The following is a 21,890-nucleotide window of genomic DNA, read 5'->3' on the forward strand; positions in this document are numbered from 1 at the left end:
AGAGATCTGCTATTCTGGGAGGTGGGAATTGCAGCGCAGAAGCTGGAAGCTCGGTTTTTTCCCCCGGCAGGGCAGGAGAAGGCAGCTCGGAGTCAGGGACGCTCTCTGCAGCGCTCAGCTACGGGTGGCTCCTGCCGAACCCATTTCAGGTGCTTCCACCCACAGCCTGAGCAAGCCCTGCCCCTCGTCAGGGAGGGTGAAGGAGCTCAGACACCTGCACCACGACCTTGCAAAAGAACCATCTGGAAACACGCAGTGGATGGTTTTTGCTAACTATTTCTGGAAGCAGACTCAGAGCACACTGAAACTTCCTGCAGTGACCAGGTGTTGCATGTGGGACATACGCAGATGTTTTGCCAAGAGGGCTTAAGGCATCACAGCCTTTGTCCTTCAGGGGAAACCCAAAAGCACAGTGTTTATCTGAAGGCTATACACGATTTTTCTGCAACAGGTCAGTAGTTTCTTGCTGGAATGAATAAAGGACGGAAGCCATATTTATTGCATTAATCTCCGTACCAGGAGACTCAAAATGATTTTTATTTCTCCCTTATATTGCATTTCTGTAACTTTTACAGTATTAAAATGATTAACAAAAGCATAAAACTGGAAACAAAAACAATCATTGAGAGTGTTTCCTCCGGCACTCCAAGGCCCATCAGCAGGGGCTGCGCTTGTGTATTCGCACCCACACAGAGAGGCTGAGACTCAGTCCTTGTAACAGGACACACTCTGTTCTCGGAAGGGAATAAACTGCCTTTCCCAGGAAGCAGGAAGGCACTCAAGGCATGGGCTACTTTTAAGCCTGGCTGGTGGGAATCCTCAAGACAAGGTCCTGGTTCTTCACTAGATAAGCACTCTCAGGGCACACGCTTTAGATGTCCATGTCAAACTGCTCTTCCTCACCTGTTGAGAGGGACAAAAACCACAAATGAGTCCTCAAAGTTTCACATTAAATACCAAATATTTTATTGAAGAAACAACCGTCAGCTGTGCTTCAGAAACATGGCAGTTCAGACTTAAAATCTGCATTCAGGCATCAAGCTTGATACAAAAAACCATCTTGTACAAGCAAAATGTAAGCCCTGTCTGTAGAGGGGATCTTACTCACAGACAGACAGACAAGAGCAGAGGTAGAGAAGATGCCCTTTAAGTAATTTGTTTCTACCCCTGGATTTCCTTGTAAAAAGGAACAGAAAGAACAATGTTGATAATGATCACTGGTACAAACTCCTGTTACCAGAGTCACAACAGTACATTTCACAACCTGTCACCCGTACAGCTGTTACCACAGCTCCCGCAAGCTGACAGGATGCCAACAGGAGCAGCGACGGTCCGTCCCCGAGGACAGGGCTTCTTTGGAAGAGCCACAGCCAAGCTGGCTTCCAGCATGCAGCCTGCATTGCACTTTGCCAGAGAATCCAGTGAGCCACTAAAGGTCACAACAGTGTGTAAAAAAAACCATTAAGCAATACTGACTCTGGAAAGATTTTGCTTAGAGTGGGCATGGAAGCCAACTAATGAGCACTCAGATCTTTATTTTTAGAGAGAAGATAAATGATCTTACTCAGTAGTTTCAGGTTGCTTCAAGAAGTAATCTCATGTAACTTCAAAAAAAACTGTTCAAGAGCAATACTTGATGCTGCTACAGTGCCTTTAGTTAAGTGTCCACATGCACAAAGTGGCCAGTGATCTCTGTTCTCCTGGGGACTCACCTCTACCTTGCCATCTTACCCACACCCGCAAGCTTCTGCTGAACCCACTAAGGACAGCAGTGGATACTGGATAACTGATATATACAAAGCTACCTAAATTGAGCTCACTTGTACACCAGAAGCCTCGGTGTCAAAAAAGGCAGAAGGAATTTACAAGTCAGGCTGATATTAAAAACCCCAAGCAAATCCTTCTTCAAATTGTAATCTGATCTTTTTCAAAAACGCAAAGCAGCTGCAAACTGGTCCAGGATAGAGAGAGGCAGCAACAGCCACACCCGTTCCCTCACCACAGGACTGTTAATCCAGCAGCAGTTTCCCAAATGCTACATTAATGAGAATTAAGTGATTGTAACAGATTACACTTAACTGAAAAAAGTCACATTACTGGGGACCACAGCAGAACCTAATAGCCATGAGAACCTAATTACCTAGTAACATCAAGCACGCTTTGTTTTTGCAAGAAGTTATTAGAGTATTGTCCATAGCTTATAGGGATCTCCTGGCCCCATTCCTTGTGTAAACTTCAGTATTTCTAGGAACCAGCAGTGCACTTCACCAGGTTTTTTTGCACGCACTCACCTGTGCTCACTTTCTCATCGCAGTTTTGGACATGGTTGTTCTCAATCTTCAACTCCTCCACATTTGGGCTTGTAACACCTGGAATGTCCGGAAGGTCAGAAGGTGGTGTTTTGGCAACCGGAGAATTGCGGCACTCCATCAAAAACTTACGATCATAAATAATCCTGGTACCTGGGGGAGACAAGAACACTGTCAGCTTTTAGCTTTTTGATGCATGAGTACAGCTGGGCCCTCTTCACAGCTAGAGGTGTAAAGCAACAGCAGGAGTCATATTTAAAGTGATACCTATTATTTAGCACTTACTCTGTTCATTTTGTGCTACCTTACAAGAAAGCCAGATACCATTAACACTTTATTTGCCAAAAAAGTATGAAGCATCAGGTACCCAAGTAACAGCTAACGCTACCAATCTGCTGCCCAGAGAGAACAAGACTCCAAAACCCAGACCAACACCACATGCAATAGATCCAGCCCCTTCTACCTAACTCAAGGTCACAACACCACCCAAAGGAAACAGTAAATTGAATTTAATTTCCGCTCATAAGCATAACAGGCTTTTCTAAGTTGTCAGGGGCTCAGAACTGTAGGTAGACACAAGCATACACATCAGGTAATAGGACATGGCAGTGCCGACCTTATGTCACACTGAACATTGCCCAGCAGAAATTCCTGCACCGGCATTCACGTACCAGGTGCTGGCTGTCCAGCACAGTTACATATACCTTTCAAAAGGCTTGAATAAAGTTGTTAACACTCGTCTGTTTTAATGGTTAACCAGACCACAGCCTACTTGCCCTGCCCTATGTGGAAGAAGCCAGCTCCAGCGCATTACAGGAGCCTCCGCGGGAGCAGAGCTCAGCTCTGGGCACGGACTTCTAGGAATACCACTGGACTGAACAGCCCGTTCCTTATAAAGGAATTGCACTGGAAGAAGCTCAAAAGCCACACACAGAAAAGGGATCCCTCCAAACAGACCACAGCCTTAACCCATAAAGTACTGGAAAACAATTTTTTTCTTTCCCCAAGAGGAGGCCTGCAAACCCCCTCTGGATCAGGCCCTTGCTGCTCTGCTCCTGTTCCAGCAAGAGGGAAAGGCAACTTCTCCGTTTGTACTCCCTGAAAAGCATTAACTGAAAGTACACACGTGCAGGCAAACAAGCTCCCATTAACATCAGTCCTGGAACATTAAACTCACTTTATTTTGAAGCATGGCTATAAAATAATATAGCTGGGTATCATGTTTCAAGAAAGTTGAGTTCCCAAAACACTGAAAACCTTTTCACTAAAAGATTTTGAATTTGAGCTGCTTCACTAGATCCAAGGGGAGATCTAACCCAACACAGATCTGTGCTCTAGCAGTCAGCTGGACTGGAGAAGGCAGGCAGCTAGTCTGTGAGTTCGTGTTAAATTCCTGGGAGGTTCACAGAGGCGAGGACAGGGCTTCCTAGAACTGCAGCTCACGTACCCAGTATTAAGAGCACAGTTCAGGCGGACAAGAGTTTCCACGCCTGGTTCACGTTCCTCTGACAGTCACATGCCCAAAGCTTACAAAAGCAAACACCCCACAGACAGCCAGAGCAGGACACCCAGCCTCGGCTGTCAACAGGCACGGCCCGAGGCCATAAATGGGCTCCTTCCACCGCGGAAAGCTGAGTTAATAGCAGCTCTCCTCCCGTTGTAAGGGAGATTAGTATGTATTTAGTAGGAAAGCCTACACCCCATGGGGACTGCTCTGCTCCCTGAAAGCCCTGGTTATACCACGGCTTCAACACTCAAGCGCCTCGCTGTGCGACTTGGGAAGTCTGGATGAGAGTTTGGTTCACTTTGAGTATTTTCATCAGGATGAAACACTAAGTTTGAAGACGCATCCAGTACAACACCTCATTCCCTTCCTGCCAAATACACCCCTGTTGCTCTGGTCCTGACGGAGCCCAGGCACTGTGAGCTGCGCTGCTCTAAGGGCCATCCCATCCCCATCAAAAGAGCCGACACGTCCGTGGCTGAGCCAGCAGCACCAGAGGCAGCTCCTTCTGCAACACGCAGTGTGGGCACCAGCGGATCACCACCCGCTCTGCATTGCTCATGGCAAGCACCGCAAGCACCACGAGCACTGCAGCTCGCCGTGCATCTCGGCTCTGACGGACCGAGCTGGCGGGACTCCCCAGATACTACTGCACATGGGCTTTACTTAAAGACAAAGCGTGTGTGCGCCCTGGGCAAGGAGCCAGGACAGGCACAAAGGGAATACTGAGAACAGACTATGCTTAAAGGTCACACATCACCTCTTACACACTCCTCTCTGCTCCTTCATACTGTTTTTTTTTTTTACCACTGCTGTAAGAAAAACAGCTACTGCCTGTGCTGGCAGAGGACAGGGAATTTCTTCCCTTCCAGAGGGGATCACAGAACCCCGAGAGATCTGTGAAGGTAGCTGAAAAAGGAAAACCAAGTCCTTTCCTCCGATCGCTGGCACCGAACCAAAGGCCCAGAAACCACAGTGAAACTCTGCTCGCTCACATCAGTCCCACGGCGGGCTGTGCTGCTCCCGGGATTAGAGGGAGGACACTTCAGAGCATCACAACACACAACTGCCTGCCCTCCCCAGAAAGGCCCCTTTTATCCAAACCGCATTTTAGGATGTCACTTCAACACTTCTGGAGACTCAAAAGCAACCTGCCCCGAGAACTTCATCTCAGTGTCGTGCAGAAGAGGAAAAGCTTGTGTTTTTGCCCACAAGCAGCAAAGCCAGACCAGAGTAGAGGTGGTAACAAAAAAGCTGATCTACAAGTGCCTGGTGACTGGAAAACCAAGTGTTCCTCTGCTCTTTCCAAGTCAATAAACTCAGCTGTTAGATGCACATAACTCAGCATACCATAGCTGCAGAGTACCACCTTTTCAAAAGCCTTCAGTCACCCCGCACTGCTGCTGTGGGTTTCTGGCTCTGGCACCGAGCCCTTTTTCCATCACTCACATCCCCAGCGCTGCCTACAGCCAAAGGGATGACTTCAGAGATTACAGTCCTCAATTCTTCTCCGAAATTAGTCAGAGGTTTCACACAACAAACTTGATTTGCTTCTTTCTTCTGATTCTTCAAATTTAACCTACTGCTTTGCAGGAAATCTCAGACTTTTTTCAGTGGACTGCATATGTTGAACATTTTCAACAAAAGCACCTAAAATGAGTGCTTCTGAAACATAAGATTATTTATTTTTACAGCAGTCAGGGGTTATATGCAAAGGAGTAATGCAAAGCATTCTGCCTGAACCAGTGGATACATGGCTTAGCAGAAAACAGATGAAGAGAGCACGGCCCAGGAAGCAGAGAGGCTCTCCAAGTCCAAGCTGGCCTGGCCCCAGCACTCTTTGAAGTGACACTTCAGTGCGTTAACCTGGGGAGTCTGGTGTGAAATGTATTGATAATGTCTTCATGAGAGCTCTTCCAGACTGCACAGGACAAGAAATTCTTTGCAATAGTGGCCACAAAGGCAGACCAACAACCCAAGGCTAACAGCCCCCCAAGTCCTTCAGGAGTCTTAAATCAATTCCTCCTTTTAGCACCCAAATTCAACACCTGAAGGTGAAGAGCCAGCACCCACAGCTGGGCCTCAGCAGCACGAGGTGTCCTCAAACAGGCTGGGGACAGCCTAAAGTACCACGCAGTCACAAGAGCACTGTGGATTTTGCCAGGTGCGCACACCCTGACAATAAACACAATTTGTGTTCCTCCTCCTCACTCTAGACATTCATTAACTCTCCACAGACAGAGATGATAATCCTGGAAGGCTCATTACACTGCACAACACTGTTAATTGCTCATTTCTATTCCACTACTCAGAGCACACGAATATAGCTGAGAAAGTCATTCTCATTCTCCTGTCTTCCATGGCATAATTACTGCAAGTGCTATTTAAGTACTTCAGTTATTTGCTGCTTTCAGAGAACATATGGCAGAAATAACACAAGAACTTCAGTTCCCCAACCAAGCTTTTATGCACAAACACAAAAAAACCAAGTGAGTCAGCAATGCTGACTTCCCCCTTCTCTCTGAATTTTAACCCCTGAAATATTGTGTTGTAAAGAGAACAGTAGGCCTGAGGGACAAACAAAACATCACCCACCACCTCCCATTTAGTTTGCTCTTTTGGCTGAACTTCAAGTACAGTTTCATCATTCCCGCTGCTCACATGGATCTTTTATGTAGCAGCACGGGGTTAATCTTAAAGGTATGGAGAAAATTATCTCCAACCACTGATCAGCAGGAGCACAGGCAGCTGCCGTAGCTGGAAATACACACAACTGACCTGGTGCCCGGTGTCATCATCCGGAACAGCAGCCACTTGTCTCGAAAGCCAAACTACTCAAAATAAACAGACACTCAAGCAAGCAACGTGGGCACAAAGCCTTCAGATGGACGAGCCCTTTAGGGAGCTTTGCACATTATGTCTCTGCTGTAGTACATGGCGACAGAAAACACATGAGGCATAAACGCTAAGCTTACAGGTTGTGTACTTGCAGCCCCCCTTAGCTGCCTCTGCTCTGAGCAGGCAGCAAGTACAGCTAACTCCCACAATCAGTTTATTCTTCTTATTTGAAGATCAGATCCCTAAAAGATACCACCCCTGGTAGTCACACACAGCGCAGCTATCGAGGCCGCACAACAAGACTTGCAGCAAAGAAAGAAGGAACCAACCCACTGCCTTTCTGCGGTAGCGGAGCACTGCACTTTCAGAAGTTAGAGCAACTTGGGACAAGAAGAAAAAAAAATGCCCTGGGGTTTACTTACTGCCACAGGAAACAGCAAATACTAGAGATTAGAATTAATCAGTAACCCAAATTGGAGGATGGCTTTGCTCCCTGCAAGGCTCCCCAGGGGCACAAACAGCAGCCTTGCTTTTCAGCGCAGACACCCAGGCAGATGCTGTCACTGCACCAGCTCCGGCACGCTCGTGGGAAGGTGGAAGCCCCCCGGCTCCCCTGTTTTCCCTCACAGCACAGCAGCGGCCAAGCTCCCAGGGGAAAACCTGACCCTGCTAAGCCAGACCCTGGCCCGGGGAGGGGGGACCCACCCCAGCCAACACATGGGGCTCCCAGGTCACCCCCGCAAGATGAGAGCCCCCAGCACCAAGTCCGCGCCGAAGTGAGAACACCCACGCAGCTGCTGCCGCCCAAACGGGGGGTGTGTGTGTCCCCCAACACCACCTGCAGAACGAGAGCCCCCCCACTACCCGTACACCCCCCAGTCAAAGCAAGAGACCCCCCTCACCACCCCCTTATATCCCCATCTGAGTAAGAACCCCCCCAAGCCCCCACACAGCCCCCGGGCAAAGCAAGGGCTCCCTCCTCCCCCCTCCTCCGCCGCTCCCCGCACACCCCCGGCCAAAGGGAGAGCCCCCCCTTCCCTCCACGTCCCCTTGCTCAAGGGGACAGCCCCCGCCACTGGAACACGAGCCCCCCCAGCTCCCCACACGCCGCCGTGCCAACACAAGGGCCTCCCCCCGTAACCCCGCGCTAGGGTACGAGCTGCCAAACAAGGGCCCGCCCGGTTCCCACCGCAAAACCGGGGCCGCCCCCCGCACCCGAGAGGCTCCCGCTCGAGCATCCTCCCCCCACACCCCGGCAGGGAGAGGCCCCGGCCCCGGCCCGCCGCTCACCGCCCGGCGTGGTCCCGAAGACGGTGCCCCCGGCGTGGTGCTGTAGTCGCCGGGCGGCAACGGGGCGCCGTCGGGCAGGGCGAGGCACTTGCCGGGGCCCGGGATGTCGCGACTCGGCGTCTGCCCCTGACAGCAGCGGCCCGACATGGCGCCGCGGCCGGGACCGGGGCGCTCCTGCTGCTGCTGCCGCCCTGCCCGCCCTGCCCGCCGCTTCCGCCCCCGGACACGCCCCTTCCGCTGCGGGGTGCGACGGGAAATAGAGTGAAGGGCGGGGCAGGGGGCGGGGACGAGGGCGGGGTTTAGTCTGGGCAGGGGCGGGGGCGGGGCAGGGGGCGGGGCGCGCCCGGGCGCCCGCCGGGTCCCTGTGCCCCCCGGTCCGTCGTCGTCCCCCCCCCCCCCCCCCCCCCCCCCCCCCCCCCCCCCCCCCCCGCCCGAGGCACCCAGCGCCTGTGCCCCCGCTGCTGGGGGGCGCGGTGCCCCCTGCCCCCCCGCCCCGTGCCGTGCGCCCAGCGCCGTGCAGTGACCCCACGGGGTCCGCAGGGGGATGCTGACAGCGCTGCCTCCTGCCTCCTCCCGCCGGGGGGTCCCAGCCCCCCTGCCCCCCTGGGGGTGCCCCCCCCCCCCCCCCGCCGCTTAGTGACCCCCGCCTGCCCCACGCGGGGCGTGCAGCTGGGGTGGCCGCTGTGGGAGATCCCGGGTGGTCCCCGTGTGAACCCTGCGGGGACAGATGTCTGCCCGCCTGGGTGGCAGGACCCCCCCCATCCCAAATGGCTCTGCCACCGCCGGGGGGACAGGGAGCAAATGCGGGAGGGGCCGGGGGGGCTGCGCAGCGCCTGCACACGCGTCCGGCACCCCCACGCCGTGGCCCCGAGGGGTGCTGGGACCCACCCTGAGCAGGACTGCTCCGGTTGGGCTGCCCGGGCCTGGGGGCAGTGAAAAAAAGTCGGGTTTTTTTGTTAAAACTTTATTAAATAAAACATTTAAATTGAAGCTGAAGTGCAGGGGGAGGACAGCAGGGTGGGTTGGACTCGCTGTGCGGGAGCCCCAGGCTGGGCAGGGGGGGAAAGCTGGGGGGCCCAGGGATGAAGCCCTGGCACAAAGCCTCTCTGAGCATCCTTGGGCAGGGCAGAGCCCGCTCCCACCCGGCAGGACCACCCTGCTCACAAGTGTGATGAGTGCCAGCAGCTCAGCCATGCCTGCCCGACGGAGGGAGAGGGGCTCCCTTAGCTTGTCAGAAGGGTGGCATGGCCGGGAAGGGGGCAGACCCCCACCAGTGCCCCCGCTATCCCAGCCCGGTGCTTCGCACACGAGGCAGCCGAGTAAGCCGAGGGCCTGACCCTGCCTCAGCAGTGACCGCAGGGCTCGGCTGACCCACCCAGGGACACCGGTCCGATGCTGACATCTGCTGATGGCAGGGAAGCAGGGAGCCGGCATGGATGCCAGCAGCGTTTCGGCAGCATTCCGCCTGCATCGCAGAACCGTGGCGGTGGCCGTGACCGTCCCTGGAAAGGGGCTTGGGGCTGCTCTCCTGGCCCAGGCGGTGGTGGGACACAGCCAGCCCCTCTTCTGCCCAAACCCCGCCATCACCCCGGCTCCAACAGATGGAGCTGGGCTGCCGCACGCCGCGCCGGACCCTGGCCCAGGGCCTGGAGCTGGGCACGGCCAAACCGGCGGCACCTCGCTGCCCTCCCTCCTTCCCTGCCTGCTTCGACCCACGCTTGGCTTGGGCAGCCCCGGCCAGCCAGGGCTGAGCCAGCTCCCGCGGTTCCCCAGCCACTGCCCCATCCCTGGGGGATGAAACCTCATCCCTGCGGAGCCATGGTCCAGCCCTGGGGTGCTGGGGGTCCCCGGGAGGGGGGGAGCTCTGAGCCCTTTCTCCAGGGCAGCATTTGTGTGGCCAGGGCAGTGGTCTCCTGCCAGGCTGGGGTATGGAGAGGGGCGCTTCGAGGGCTCTGCTCCCCAAGGACCCCCGGGACCCCAGGCAGGCTGCGGTGCCCACCAAGGACTCCCAAGACCCCGGGCAGGCTATGGTATCCCCAAGAACCCCTGGGACCCCGGGCAGGCGGCGGTGCCAGGCAGCAGCCTGCAGCCCTCGCCCCGTGCCAGCTGCTGAATCGATTACCAGGCGCTGGGGCAGGAAAATAACATATCCGGCCGTGCCAAATGACATCAGCAGTGACCCCCAACCCAGCGAGGCGTCCCGCCGCCGAATAACAAGGTCCACCGCCGTTTCCTCCTCCTCCTCCTCCCAGAGAATGGACCATTACGGGGTCAAGGAGCTGGGGGGAGGTCAGGGTTTAAGGGCACATCCTGGCTGGGGCAGAGCAGGGGGCCACGAGCCCCCGCTTCATCGGGGCATCTGCTCTCGGTGCCTGGGGGACCCCCGGGTCAGGCTGTGGGCAAGGACTGGCTGCAACAGTAAATGTGGGGGGAAACCCTCCAGGGTGTTCAAAATCCCACGAAATGCTCTTTCTGGAGATGCCCCTTCAGGGGACCGGACCCTTTCTGTCCTGCAGAGACGGCTTCTCCACGCCATGAGACCTGCAGGCACGTCCCCATCGGGGGGGCTCCCACGCAGCACTTGGGGTGCCCAGGGGACCCCGAAAAGCTGCAGCAGAGCCAAGCAGCGTGAGACAGCTGGTCCCCCAGCATCCCCCAAGACCAAGGATGTGGATGCTCAGCTCTGGCTGCCTTTGCTGAGTTCTGCAGAGCTCCAGCCCGTCGCGGAGAACACGCTGCTCTCCCAGGCTGGCAGCGACGTCTTTCCTGGACTCTGCTGATACAATCATCTCCCCCGCTGGAGAGACCTCCCCAGAAACCAGCTGGCACCGAGCGAGCTGGTCCGGGATGCACAGCCCAGAGCCCTAACAATAGCCTTTCCTCCTCATCTGTCTCTGTCTCCCATTTCCCACACAGGCTGGAGATTAAAAAAAAAAGCAAGAAGAAAGAAAGGGGAAACCACCTGGACCCAGGGCCAGGGAACAACCAGCCCCGGGCAATAAATCAGTGATGTCTCCAGGGGGGGCAGGACCCCTGTGCCGCCTGTCGCTGGGACGTCCGGCATTTCTCTGCGGTTCTGTGCACGGGGACGGCACCGACAACCACCAAGAAAAGAGATGAAGGGGGACGTGGGGACCCCAGCCCCGCCATGGTGTCGCCGTCCCAGCGCCTGTCAGAGCCCGGTGCTCCCGGCAGCACGCGGGGCACCAGGGATGCTCCTGGCCAGGGGGTTCGTTAGATGCCCCCAGACACCGGCTCCTGCTGCCCTGGTGCTGCCTGCTCTGTGCCAGCAGGCAGGGAAGAGGCATCGGGCCCTGATGTTCGCCTGCCCACGCTGCCAGCACCCACTGGTTACAGTATGTTCATCTCTAGGTCATTTTATTTGCCCTTTCCCTGGGCAGCTAACAGGGCTGGAAAGCCCTTCATCATCCTCATGTGATACAGGGTTATCACCTTATTGCCTCCTAAATCGGGAGCAGAAGTGCTTCTCATAGGTGTCCATCTCTTCACCTGCTCCCCAGCAATTGCAGCGCCTTTGCTATTGACCCGGTTTAAATCACTTCTAGCTGAGCAGGGGCGGCTTTTTGTACACCGCTTGCTCCCCTAGCAGGCTCCCGGGGAGGGCAATCTGTCTTGTAAGTCATGAAATACTGAAGTTTGCATTGCACACACGACAGCCGGGGGCTGCCGGGGGGAACAGCCCCCTTCTCCACTGCCCAGCAGCCCCTGGCGTGAGAGCAGCCTCCGGGGACGGGCAGCAAGGGGCAGTTCCTGCCCATCCCCGGGCTATCCCCGGTGGCACTTCCACCAATACTAACCGGGCTGCTGATTACAGGAGGGTTTGCTGCAGACAGGAAGAAAATAAACGGAGGGGAGGATAAACTTCTGCATGGTGGGCAGCGGGGACTGGCGGCTTTCATCTCACCCCATCCATCATCTCCCCGTCTGCATGGCTCCCGCGCAGGAGGGCTCGTCTTCAGCCCAACGCCGCACCCCGTCTCTCCCGTGGCTGGGAAACCCAGCTCCAGCCCCACGCAGGACGGGGTGATGGTGGGTCCCCGGGTGCTGCTGCCCACCGCAGCGACCCCCCGGCGAGGATGTCCCTGTGCCGCAGCATTTCCACCCCATCCGTGTTTACATTCCCCTCCGATTGCCAGCGGAGATAACGACAAACCCATATCCACTTTGCCCGCCCAAGAGCTGTTTGTGCAGATAAAAGTTGCCCCTGGTAAACAAGCCCATCCTGCCTGCAGCCCTGCCTGCAGCCCTCGGGCAGGAAAACCCTCGCCAGGGCAGGAAAACCCTCGCCAGGGCTCGGCAGGACTGCGGACCCCAGTGTCCCTGTCCCCTGGGCGCGGGTCGGGGCTGGCACTTGCTGAGGGTGCTCAGCACCCCAAAACGCATCCCTGGGACGTGCCGTTTGGTTCATGCTTTTGCAAAGGAAATTCGGCAGAGGCAGGGACGTCCCTGCGGGCCGGCACGGCGCGGGCACACGCCTGCCACCAGCGTCTTGCACAAGCCACGGCTCCACTCGCACCCGCAGCAAGCTCTGCCCCAGACCAAGGGGCTGCATGGGCTCTCCTGCACTGGAGGCAGGGGCTCTCCGGCTGTTTGTGGGGGGAAAGCCTGGCAGAAACAACTGCAGGGCGGAAAAATGGAGCAGGGAGAGCAAATGGCACTGAGTCAGACTCCCAGGAGCTGGGATGCATCTCTGAGTCAGGAGGGAAGCCTTTGCCCGTCGGCCGCAGGCTCACATCCATGCCGTTTGCGTGGCACCTGGCATCCCTCTGCCATGTGCCGTCCGACTCCAGCCTGCTCCGTAGATGGGGCTGGAAGGTGGCCTGGAGAAGGAAAGTATTCCTGAGCAATCCGCCTGCCCTTCGGTATGGATCCTGGGCTCTTCCCCGGGGCAGAAGCAGGCAAGAGGCAGCGCGGTTGGGCAGGCTGCGGAGAGGACGCAGCTGGGACGTGGGTCCCAGCACCCGGAGTCCCCGCGCTGTGCTTGCTCACGCTTCAAATCGCTTCTGGGAGCCAAAAGGCCCGTGTGCCAATTAGGAAAAAAAATATTCATTGGACCTTTCCTGACCTCAGAGGGGCTCAGTCCCTCCACCGGCCCGGCAGCTCCTGCTGGCCTGCTCCCGGCTCTTACAACACCCTGCCCTGCCCGGGCAAGCCACCGCTGCCCTTCGCAACCACGGAAATGCCTGGGCAGGGAAAGGTTTTCATTCCCTGCCTGCACTGAGAGTAACCTGCCCTCGGCAGCCTGCCTGCCCCGTGGCCGTGCCGGATCCCGTGTGAACCGGGATGCTCAGGCAGGTCTGCTGCGGGAGGTGAGGCTGAGCTGCCAGCACGGGTTCTGCCTTCGGGGTTTGGAAACTGGCTTAGCTTCTGCCTCCTCCTCCTCCTCCTCCTCCTGGCTCCCGCCGCATCCCCCAGTGCTTTCGCTGCAGCCACAGGACCTCCTCATTCCTATTCTCGTCTCTCCCCATCTAAGGCACGCGGGAGTCACCGAACAACAAGCTGCTCCCAGTGCTTATTGCATAAGCGTAAAAGCTGAGCTCCGAGCGTGATGTGAACTATGTGCCGATGGAAACACCCGCCTGCGCGGCATGCCAAGAGAAGCAGCTGGGCTGAAGGCGCTGTGGGTGCTGGAGCCGGGCTGGGAGCGAGCCGGGCTGTGAAAGATGGCTCCGGGCAGCGATGAGCGTGCCTGGAGCTGTGAAATCTTGCTCAGCTCCCAGCCCGAGGGAGGGAGTTTTGCCTGCCCGGGCAGAGGGACCCGGAGCCCCTCGCAGCCCCAAGGGTCTCCGTCCTGGTGGGCAGGGCGAGGGGACAGGGCACTGGGGCAGCCGCTTCTCCCAGCGCCCGGACATGAGCTCCGGGATGCAGTCTGAAGGGAAGAACCTTTTCCCCATTTGCTTCCCTCAAGAAGGAGGTTCCTGAGAAATGCCGGGGAGGCAGGAGGAATGCACGGGTTAAAAATAGCTGCCATGGCATGGGAGCCACCACAGCGGCCATGGCCAGAGCCGGAGGGGAAGTGCCTGACCTCCTCCTCCTCCTTGTTGCTGTTGTTGTTGTTGTTGTTGTTGTTGTTGTTTTTCCACCCTGCAAACATCACGGGCTGGAAGCAAACACAGCCCCGGGGGCTGCGCAAGCAGGGGCGAGCCCTCGCACGGGCGCGCTGGGTGCAGGGTCAGGCCCAGGAGGGGACCGGAGCACTGGGAAGCAGGGATGCTCTCAGGTGGCGGGGGTGCAACTGGGAGCTGCAGCGGATGGAGCCCGGGGCAGGGAAGGGGGCAGAGGAGGGGCAGGGGGATGCGCGGCGGGAGGCAGCCACGGGCAGCACCCGGGGGTCTGACACCAGGGTGGCATGTGGCGGTTTGGCCGGTGTCCTGCGGCCGTGGCCGGGCTGGCCGGCGGCACCGCTCAGGGCTGCTGACTCTCGCTCGCTCGCTCCCTCCCTGCGGGAGGCCCCCATCCCTGCCCACCGTCCCCCAAAGCAGCCTCCTCTCCCCAAAGCGGGGCCGGACCCTCACCCTCCTGCCCTGCGGCCAGGGGCAGAGCCAGGGAAAACCACCACGGGGATGCTCCTCTCTTCCTCAGAAACCTCTGCCCGAAAGCACGGCTACTCTCAGATGTTATTTTTGTTGCTGACGTTTTTTCACGACAGTTTCCACACTTTTTGTGAAATCTGTACCAGTGTTATTGCAAACTTCTCCCTCTTTCCCCCCCAGCCCATTTTTCTTTAGCAATAGCTTCAGGAAAACCAGAAACGATGGAGAAGGGGTTGTGAAAACATCTGTAAAACCTTTGCAGGTCCAGGCGGCAGGACAAGGACTCTCACTTCTCCAGGTACCTGTGGCTGGAGGGAGATGGGAAATGTCAGAAACAAAACCCTGCTGCAAGCTGTGTTAAAAATGTCGGAAAGTGGGAATAACTGCCTGCAGGCATTGCTCTTGCTGCTGCGGCAGGCTTTCCCTGCAGCAACAAGGGAAAGAAAACAGCTTTATTATGTTGTTTTTTTTTTTTTTAAATCTGAAAACATAATTGCACAGGGATTTGGGGGGCAGGAGAAGGACCTGAGATTGCTTTAGTGTAGCCTTTGACACTGGCTGGGTTTCAGGATCTCGATGCCCCTTTCCCTAATTCTCACAACGCTGCTGTAGCCTCGGGAAGAGCCTCAGCCCCAGGATGGTGAGCGGCCGTGCCCGGCCTCGGGGCTGCCTGCTCTGGGCAGGGCAGGATCGGCCCCAGCAGCGAGATCCGTGCCTCCATCTCCTCCCCGGTGGGAAGCGATGCTGCTCGCCACCGCGGCAGGTAACAAGCTGCATTCACCATGCCAGCTTTCCCACCCCGCCAGCCCTGTCTGTCCCCCCAAAGCCACCCGGGGTGTCCCAGACGAGGCGAAGGGATCCCACCAGCCCTGCCCGGCCCCATCCTTCACCCTGGGAGGCACCACAGCTCCCTCCGCCGAAGCTGTGTGTCCGTAGGGCAAACCACTGTGGGAACGGGCTAATAAACAGCGAATCGAGTGACCTCAGCCCTGCCTGCGCAGGCAGCCAGCAGCGGGCTTTGACCTTCTCGGTACCCAGGGTACGCTCTGCCTCTTTCATCATTATCGATGCATTTGCTCCCAGGAGCTTCGCTTGGAAAACAGGATGTGAGCGTGTGAGATGGCTGCTCGCCCTTCCAAATACGTGGGAGCTCGGAGCCTGCCGGGATGCTCCCGTCTGCGCCGCTGTGGGAAGCAAGGCTTGCCCCGAGCAGGGATGGCAGTGCCGAGGCTCGCGTGCCGGCTGGGGGACCAGGACTACCCCCCGTGCTGTGCCGCAGGCTGCCGGGGAGGCTGCGCTAGGGTGGCAGCCAGGTCAAAGGAGCTACAAGACGTGTGATGGGTTATAAGCTGCCTCAGAGGCAAAGCACAAACCCTGCTTAAACTCCCATAAAGGCGATGTATATGCTGCCCTGCAAAAGGAAACGTGTTTCCCTTTGCAGGTACGGTGGGCTACTGAGCATGTCTTGACTAACCCAAGCTCTAAAATGAGCAGCTTGCATGAGAGTCAGTGAAACAGCACTTTTAAATTATTTTTTATTGTTCTGACACAGAGAATTTTTCCTTCCTGCCTGTGCCTGAGCCCCGGCTGACACGATGCTACGGCTCCCAGAGCTGCGCTTGCATTTACTGGGGGAGGAGAGTTTATATAGAGCCGAGAGTTTATGTACAGCTTCCTCCAGCCTTCCTGGGACAGGCAGTACCCAGCGGGTTAAAGCTTCATCACAGCGTGTTTGTGTGCTGACAAGGAAACATGATGACAGATAATCCCAAACAACTTCAAAGCAAGATTTGTGAATCTGATATGGAAACTATTCCTCAAGTCTCAGTGCGGAGAGCCCCAGACTAATTACCACTGCGGACGTTAAAGGCAGAGCAGGACCCATTGCCAAAAGCCCAGCTCCTGGCCTGGCCCCGTGCCCGCCCCACCAAACGCCGGGCTCCCTCCCCGCGCCGCACCGGGTGGCCAAGGGGATTTGGGGTAAAACGATGTTCCTTGAGCCGCTCTTGCTTAGGCAGAGGGTAGAGCATCACACAGTCCTCACCGACCTCCTGCGCTGTCCCCAAGTGTCCCCTGCGGCCCTGGGTGGGTGGGCAGGGTCTTCCCTGCAGCCACAACAGCCCCGTCTCACCCCTCAGCTATGCCAGCCCCCCCGGGCAAAAGGGGGTTAATGCCAAACTGGGATGCAGCCCCCTCCACCTGGGAGGCATTTAGGGATTAGGGAGGGAGGGATAAAAGAGGCTGGGGAGGTGGTGGGACCCTGGTGGCAGCCAGCACTATGGCAGGCAGCCTTGCAGGGGCTGGTGGCTTGTTCTGGTGCAGGTAATGGTGTGGTGTGTGGCTCTGTGTTGTGGATGGCTCCGAGCCCAGGTGGGTTTGCCGCAGAGGGGATGTCTCATCAGCCCCACGCAGCGCTGCGGGGTGATGTGGGTCCGTGGGGTCCCCGGGCAGGGCTTGCTCAGAGCCCTTGTGCAGATGTGAATGTGGGGAAGCTGCAGGGTCCTGGGCTGGTGGGACTTACGTGCTGTGCAGGGACAGCTCTCAGAGGTGTTAGTCCTGCCTGCGGAGCCTGAGCCTGCTGCCCTGTACCTGCCTGGGTGCTTCCCCGGAGAGTTTGCATAAGTAAATCGTATCTTGAGGGCTTTAGCGGTCACTCAGGCTGCTCTGGCTAGGCTGGGGCATGTGAGCCAGGAGTTGTTGTGTCCTTAGAGTGTGTGTGGTTTCTTGGGAAAACCTTTTTTGGAAACCTGGTGGGGGAATGAGTGCTGATGAGGCTGCAGGGGTGCAGTGCCCATCCCAGAGGTGCTGGGGCTCATGGCTGTCCCAGGCTGTGGTGGTGATCCTCTCCAGCTGCCCTTGCCCTTTGCTCTGGGCTGGGGACTTGCGCCAGCACAGCTCTAGCTCTGAATTCCATGGATGGGCAACACTTTGCAACACAAGCCTGGCTCAAGAGGGGCTCTGGCACGGTCTCTTACTGGTGCAAAGCTGAACTGGATCTCTCTGGGTGCAGTAGTGCCTCTCCCCTGCTCTGCTCCCTGCACCCATGTTCCAGGGAAGGGCTGGGATGGACAGGCAAAAACCCTCAAAAGCTCTCTTGGCAGTTTCAGTGCAATCACATACTGCACTGGCTTTGCTTTCTGACCCTCTGCTGTGATAGGGAAGCTGAGGAAGGCTGAACCAAAGGGGAGAGCAGCGAGGCCCTGGGGAGAGGGGGATGCCCGTGTCCCCGCTGTCGGTGTGCCTGCAGCGGTGATGGCAGTGAGCAGCAATGCCGCTGTGACTCCTGCTGTGTGCTGGTTTTTATCACTTGTTCTGTAATGGTGAGCATGCAAACAGCATGCCAGGGGAGAGAGCAAGAGTTCCCAGCTATAAAAAGCTTTTGTTTTATCCTAGTGTGGCATCAGCCCGGCTCAGCCTTGGCAGAGTCTGAATGTGCTGCATTTGATGATGCTGGGAGGCAAAGCTAGTGCTTGCCCACTGCTGCCTGGTCTCTCCTCTCCTCCTGTCAAGCCTTGGTCCCTCCTCGGTGCCTGCCTGCCCTCTTGGGGCACAGCCAGCTTTGGTGAGCTCACAGATGCAATTATGAATTGAATATGAGGGACAGAGGATTAAAACTGTGCTTAATACCTGAGGTGGCAGGTCATGGGAGCTTGGGCAGGGATCTGATACGTGGTGCCCTCCTCCCTGCCAGCTGCTCGTGCACCGCTTGCCCAGGCTGGGTTTGTCTCTCGGGCAGACAGAAATGATCCACCCTCCCTTGAACAGCGTTATCCCTGTGCATACCCACACAGGCACGCTGGGGTACCTTGGGTTTGGACAAGGGCTGGCTCTCTGGTTTGCAGGTGAAGGGGTCAGCGCCGCAGCTCTGGCTCACTTCGCAGCCCCGAGGCAGGCTGCACCCTGACAGTGTGACCGACACCAGCACGTCACCCCTCGGGGTGCGTTGCCCTTCCCTAAGCGGGCTGGAGCCAGACCTCGTGTCTGCCAAGCTCCTGCAGCCGTCACAAGCTCCCCTCTATCTGCTAAATGCCAGGCGCTGATTTATATGCTTTACATGTCTCGAATCACGCCTCACCCACACCCTTGGTGAGGGGGATTAATAGAACTAGAACTGTATGTGTGAACCTGAAACACTTAATTAGGGTTGTGTGCAAGCAGCCTGGTTGGGGTGGATAAGGCTGTGGGACAGGGATTAAACAGTGCAGGGACTTTACATCCACTTAAGCAGGAGTGCCAGCATGCAAAAACTTTGTTTAAGATCAGGGAGGATGATTTATGCCTTACACAGGCTCAGGATGCCAGCGCTGGCCAAAGCAGGTTGCCCTGGCCCTGCATGGAGGGCTACGCTGGTGCACCAGCTGGAGAAAGGCGGGCTTGTGTCCAGCCGTCTCTGAATGACCCCAAGTTATTTCCCCAGGAATCTACAAAATTGTGTTTGAGCTCCTTGCAGGAGGAACGCTGGCACAGAGGAAACCCCTGCTCCATCCTCCCCTGGCCGAAGGGATGGCTCCTGCTCGCTGCCCCGGCACTGCTGGGCATCAGCGGGCCTGGGGGAGCCTGACGCTGCAGGCTGGTATGCAGCCCCTTGCCCTCAGCATCGCCTTGGGAGGGATCCAGAACCTCGCAGGCATCTTGCCCCGGTGCTAGGCTCTGTTTGCAGGGGAAAATGCCCCATGCTGAGGCATCCTCCAGGAGCTGCCGAACACCCTCTGCAAACGGCTCCATAGCTGCTACTTGAGCTGTCTCACGCCTCTACCTCTGTGGCCAGGCAGACCCTGTGCCCCCTCAGGTGGGTCTGGGACCAGCTCAGACATCTGTTTCCTCTCTCAACACATCTGTGGGCACCAGGAGCTCCGTGTGCTATCCAGCACAGAGAGCTGCACTGCTTGTTCCCTGCATCCCATCTCTCCCCAAGTAGGGACCTTCCCTAATCCATCCTGACTCCCTCTCTATGTATAAAGAAGTATTTTTTTAAATAGCCATTGTTTATTCTGTAGCAAGAGCCAAAGGAGCTGCTCTGATGCATGGCATAAACATATTTTCCCAGAGTTTTCTAAACAGCCGCTTGACCCTCTGGCCAGCGCTTCCCCACCGGGTCTCTCTGGGGCCGGCTCTGCCTCCCTCTGCCCGTGGCGGCAGCGGCTGCGCAGGTAGAGAGCCGGGCCGGCGGTTCTGGCCCATGGCAGCGATGGGCAAGGGGAGAGGATGCTTTCCCTGGTGACAGCCCTGGGCTGGAGGGTGCAGCCGGGGTCTCCAGCACCGCGGGGGCTTGGGTGGAGGCTCTAGAGCAGAGGGGATGGGGGTCAGGGCTGTGCGAGACCCAGCATCTCTGTGCTTCAGCTTTTCCAGCTGTAAAACTGGGACAAAGATACTGAGCCACGTTACTTCCCCTGCCTTGACGAAATGCCCAGGACTCTCCCTTCCTCTCCCCAGTCCAGTCGGCTCCCTGGGAAGGGGGGAGGGTGCCGAGCTCTCCTGTCTGGGAGTGGGAGGAAAAGTCTCATTTAGGCGCTGGAGAGAAGACAATCAGAAGTGGTGTTTTGGATGCCTGCTTCAGCAACTCGAGAAAGCCTGGCTGTTTGTCCCGCTGCGGGCAGTGTGTCTGTCTGTTACTCCGAATGCGGTGGGAGATCCCCTCCAGGGCACGGTGGTGTGGAGATGGTCTGAAAGCGCCGTGAAGGACCGGCTGCAGGAGAATACACTGTAAAACCCCCGGGGCCGAGTCCTGCAGCCCTTTCGGTGCCCTGGAGCCAGCGTGCAGCCCAGCTCTGCCGGGTGGGCGCACACCGGGCTGCCTGGGAGGCGGAGGCGAGGATGGGAAGCGGAGGTGAGGATGGGAAGCCGCCAGCCCCTGGTCACCCAGCAGAGCGGTGGCAGAGCCATGAACAGAGCCGGGCATCCTGCCCCTGTGCCTGGCCTCTGCCGGCTCTGTGGAGCCAAGCCCGACGCCCTCGTTATCCATGGGCATTCCCACAGATGCTCTTGCTTTACTTTTCAGACACAAACCCCAGCTGCGGCTCTGTGTGCCGATGCACGCTGGAGTTACACCTGCAGCCACATTGAAAAGACAAGGCCTTTCCTGCACGCATCTCGTTTGGGCCATGTGCCGTTCCAGCGGAGGGACAACTCGCTCTGTAAATAGCAAGTCCAGGGCTCGGTCCAAGCCGGTAATTAATGCCAGAGCTGGGAGCTAAAAGGGGTTGCATCAAGCCCTCGTCTGCTTTGAAAAACCAAAACAGTCTTGTAAAGATCAAGCTTGTAAAAATGGGGCTCTGTTTTGCTAGCTCATGAATGGGAAGAAATGCCAACTGGATAATTTTTACACATATTTTTTTCCTCTTTGTCAACATTCCCCCATTTGGCTGAAACTTCAAAATGCCATATTTGGAGAGCGCCTGTCTTAGAAGTTCCAGTATTTGTATAAATAGCTGATAGTGAAAAAATTACCCGCTCTGGAGTCTGCCCAGGGGCCCTCAGGAGGAGCGGAGCTGGGGGCAGCCGTGGGGCCAAGGCTGCTGGGGCTCTGGAGCAGCCCAGTGCCTTCCAGTCTTGAGGGGGCTCCCCACTGCCGTGTGTGAGTGGAGAAGGAAGGGTGGGTGGGGGTCTCCAGAACAGCAGCACCCTCCCAAATACAGGAGGGGGAGCAACAAAGCTCTGCCCGTTCTCCTCCATCAGCTGGGAAGGAGGTTTGGGCAATAAATGTGGAAGTGAAGTAGCGACTGTGAGATGCCCTGGATGTCGTCTTTTGGAGTGGGGCTGTCATCGCCATCCCTCCGCTGATGTCGGGGGGACAGGGGTGTCATTGTCCTCCCCAGGGAGAGCCTGAGCACGGGGAGGGGTGTACGGAGAGGGGCACGTAGCGAAGTCCTGGGGTGCAGGGTGGGGGGTTTAGAGCGAGGGGTGCAGGGCGAGACGCTGAGGTGCTTGGAGAAGGACGAGAGCACGCGGTGAGGGGTGCAGGGTGAGGGGTGCACAGAGAAGGACCAGGGCGGACGGTGAGGGGCTGGTGTGTGCGTGGCACGGTGCAGGCTGCGTGGAGAACAAGGACGGACGGTGCGGGGCTGGAGCGCTCCGTGGGGATGCCGGGGGGAGCGGGGCGGGCCGGGGGTGCCCGGCCGGGGGGAGGCGGTGCCGTAGTCCGTTCTGCCTTCATTGATCTCCGGAGCGGGGCAGCCCGGGGCCGCCCCGCGCCTTTAAAGGCTCCTCCTCCCAGCAGCGGCCCGGGGAGCGCGGCGGAGGGGAGCCCGGCCCCGCCGCAGCCCCGCCGGTCCGCCCCGAGGGCTGCTCCGGGCTCCGGCGGCCGCGGGGAGCGGGGTGCTCGGGGAGGGAGCGGCACGTCGGGGGTGCGGGACCCGCTCCCCCCCCCAGCCCCCCCCCGCCCCGAGCCCGGCGGAG

General features: G+C 57.6%; 1 protein-coding gene across 1 annotated transcript; it reads right to left on the reverse strand.

Annotated features, from left to right (window-relative positions):
- Positions 1–500: 500 nt before the first annotated feature.
- EIF4EBP1 (eukaryotic translation initiation factor 4E binding protein 1) lies at positions 501–8,124 on the reverse strand. Its single transcript, XM_050910256.1, is given in 4 exon segments — positions 501–903; positions 2,292–2,462; positions 7,942–7,971; positions 7,974–8,124. Coding segments are annotated over 4 exon segments (348 nt in total). The 5' UTR covers positions 8,089–8,124; the 3' UTR covers positions 501–871.
- Positions 8,125–21,890: the final 13,766 nt, after the last annotated feature.

This window comes from Gymnogyps californianus, chromosome 23, assembly GCF_018139145.2.
Source record: "Gymnogyps californianus isolate 813 chromosome 23, ASM1813914v2, whole genome shotgun sequence".
Classification (NCBI taxonomy): Eukaryota; Metazoa; Chordata; class Aves; order Accipitriformes; family Cathartidae; genus Gymnogyps; species Gymnogyps californianus.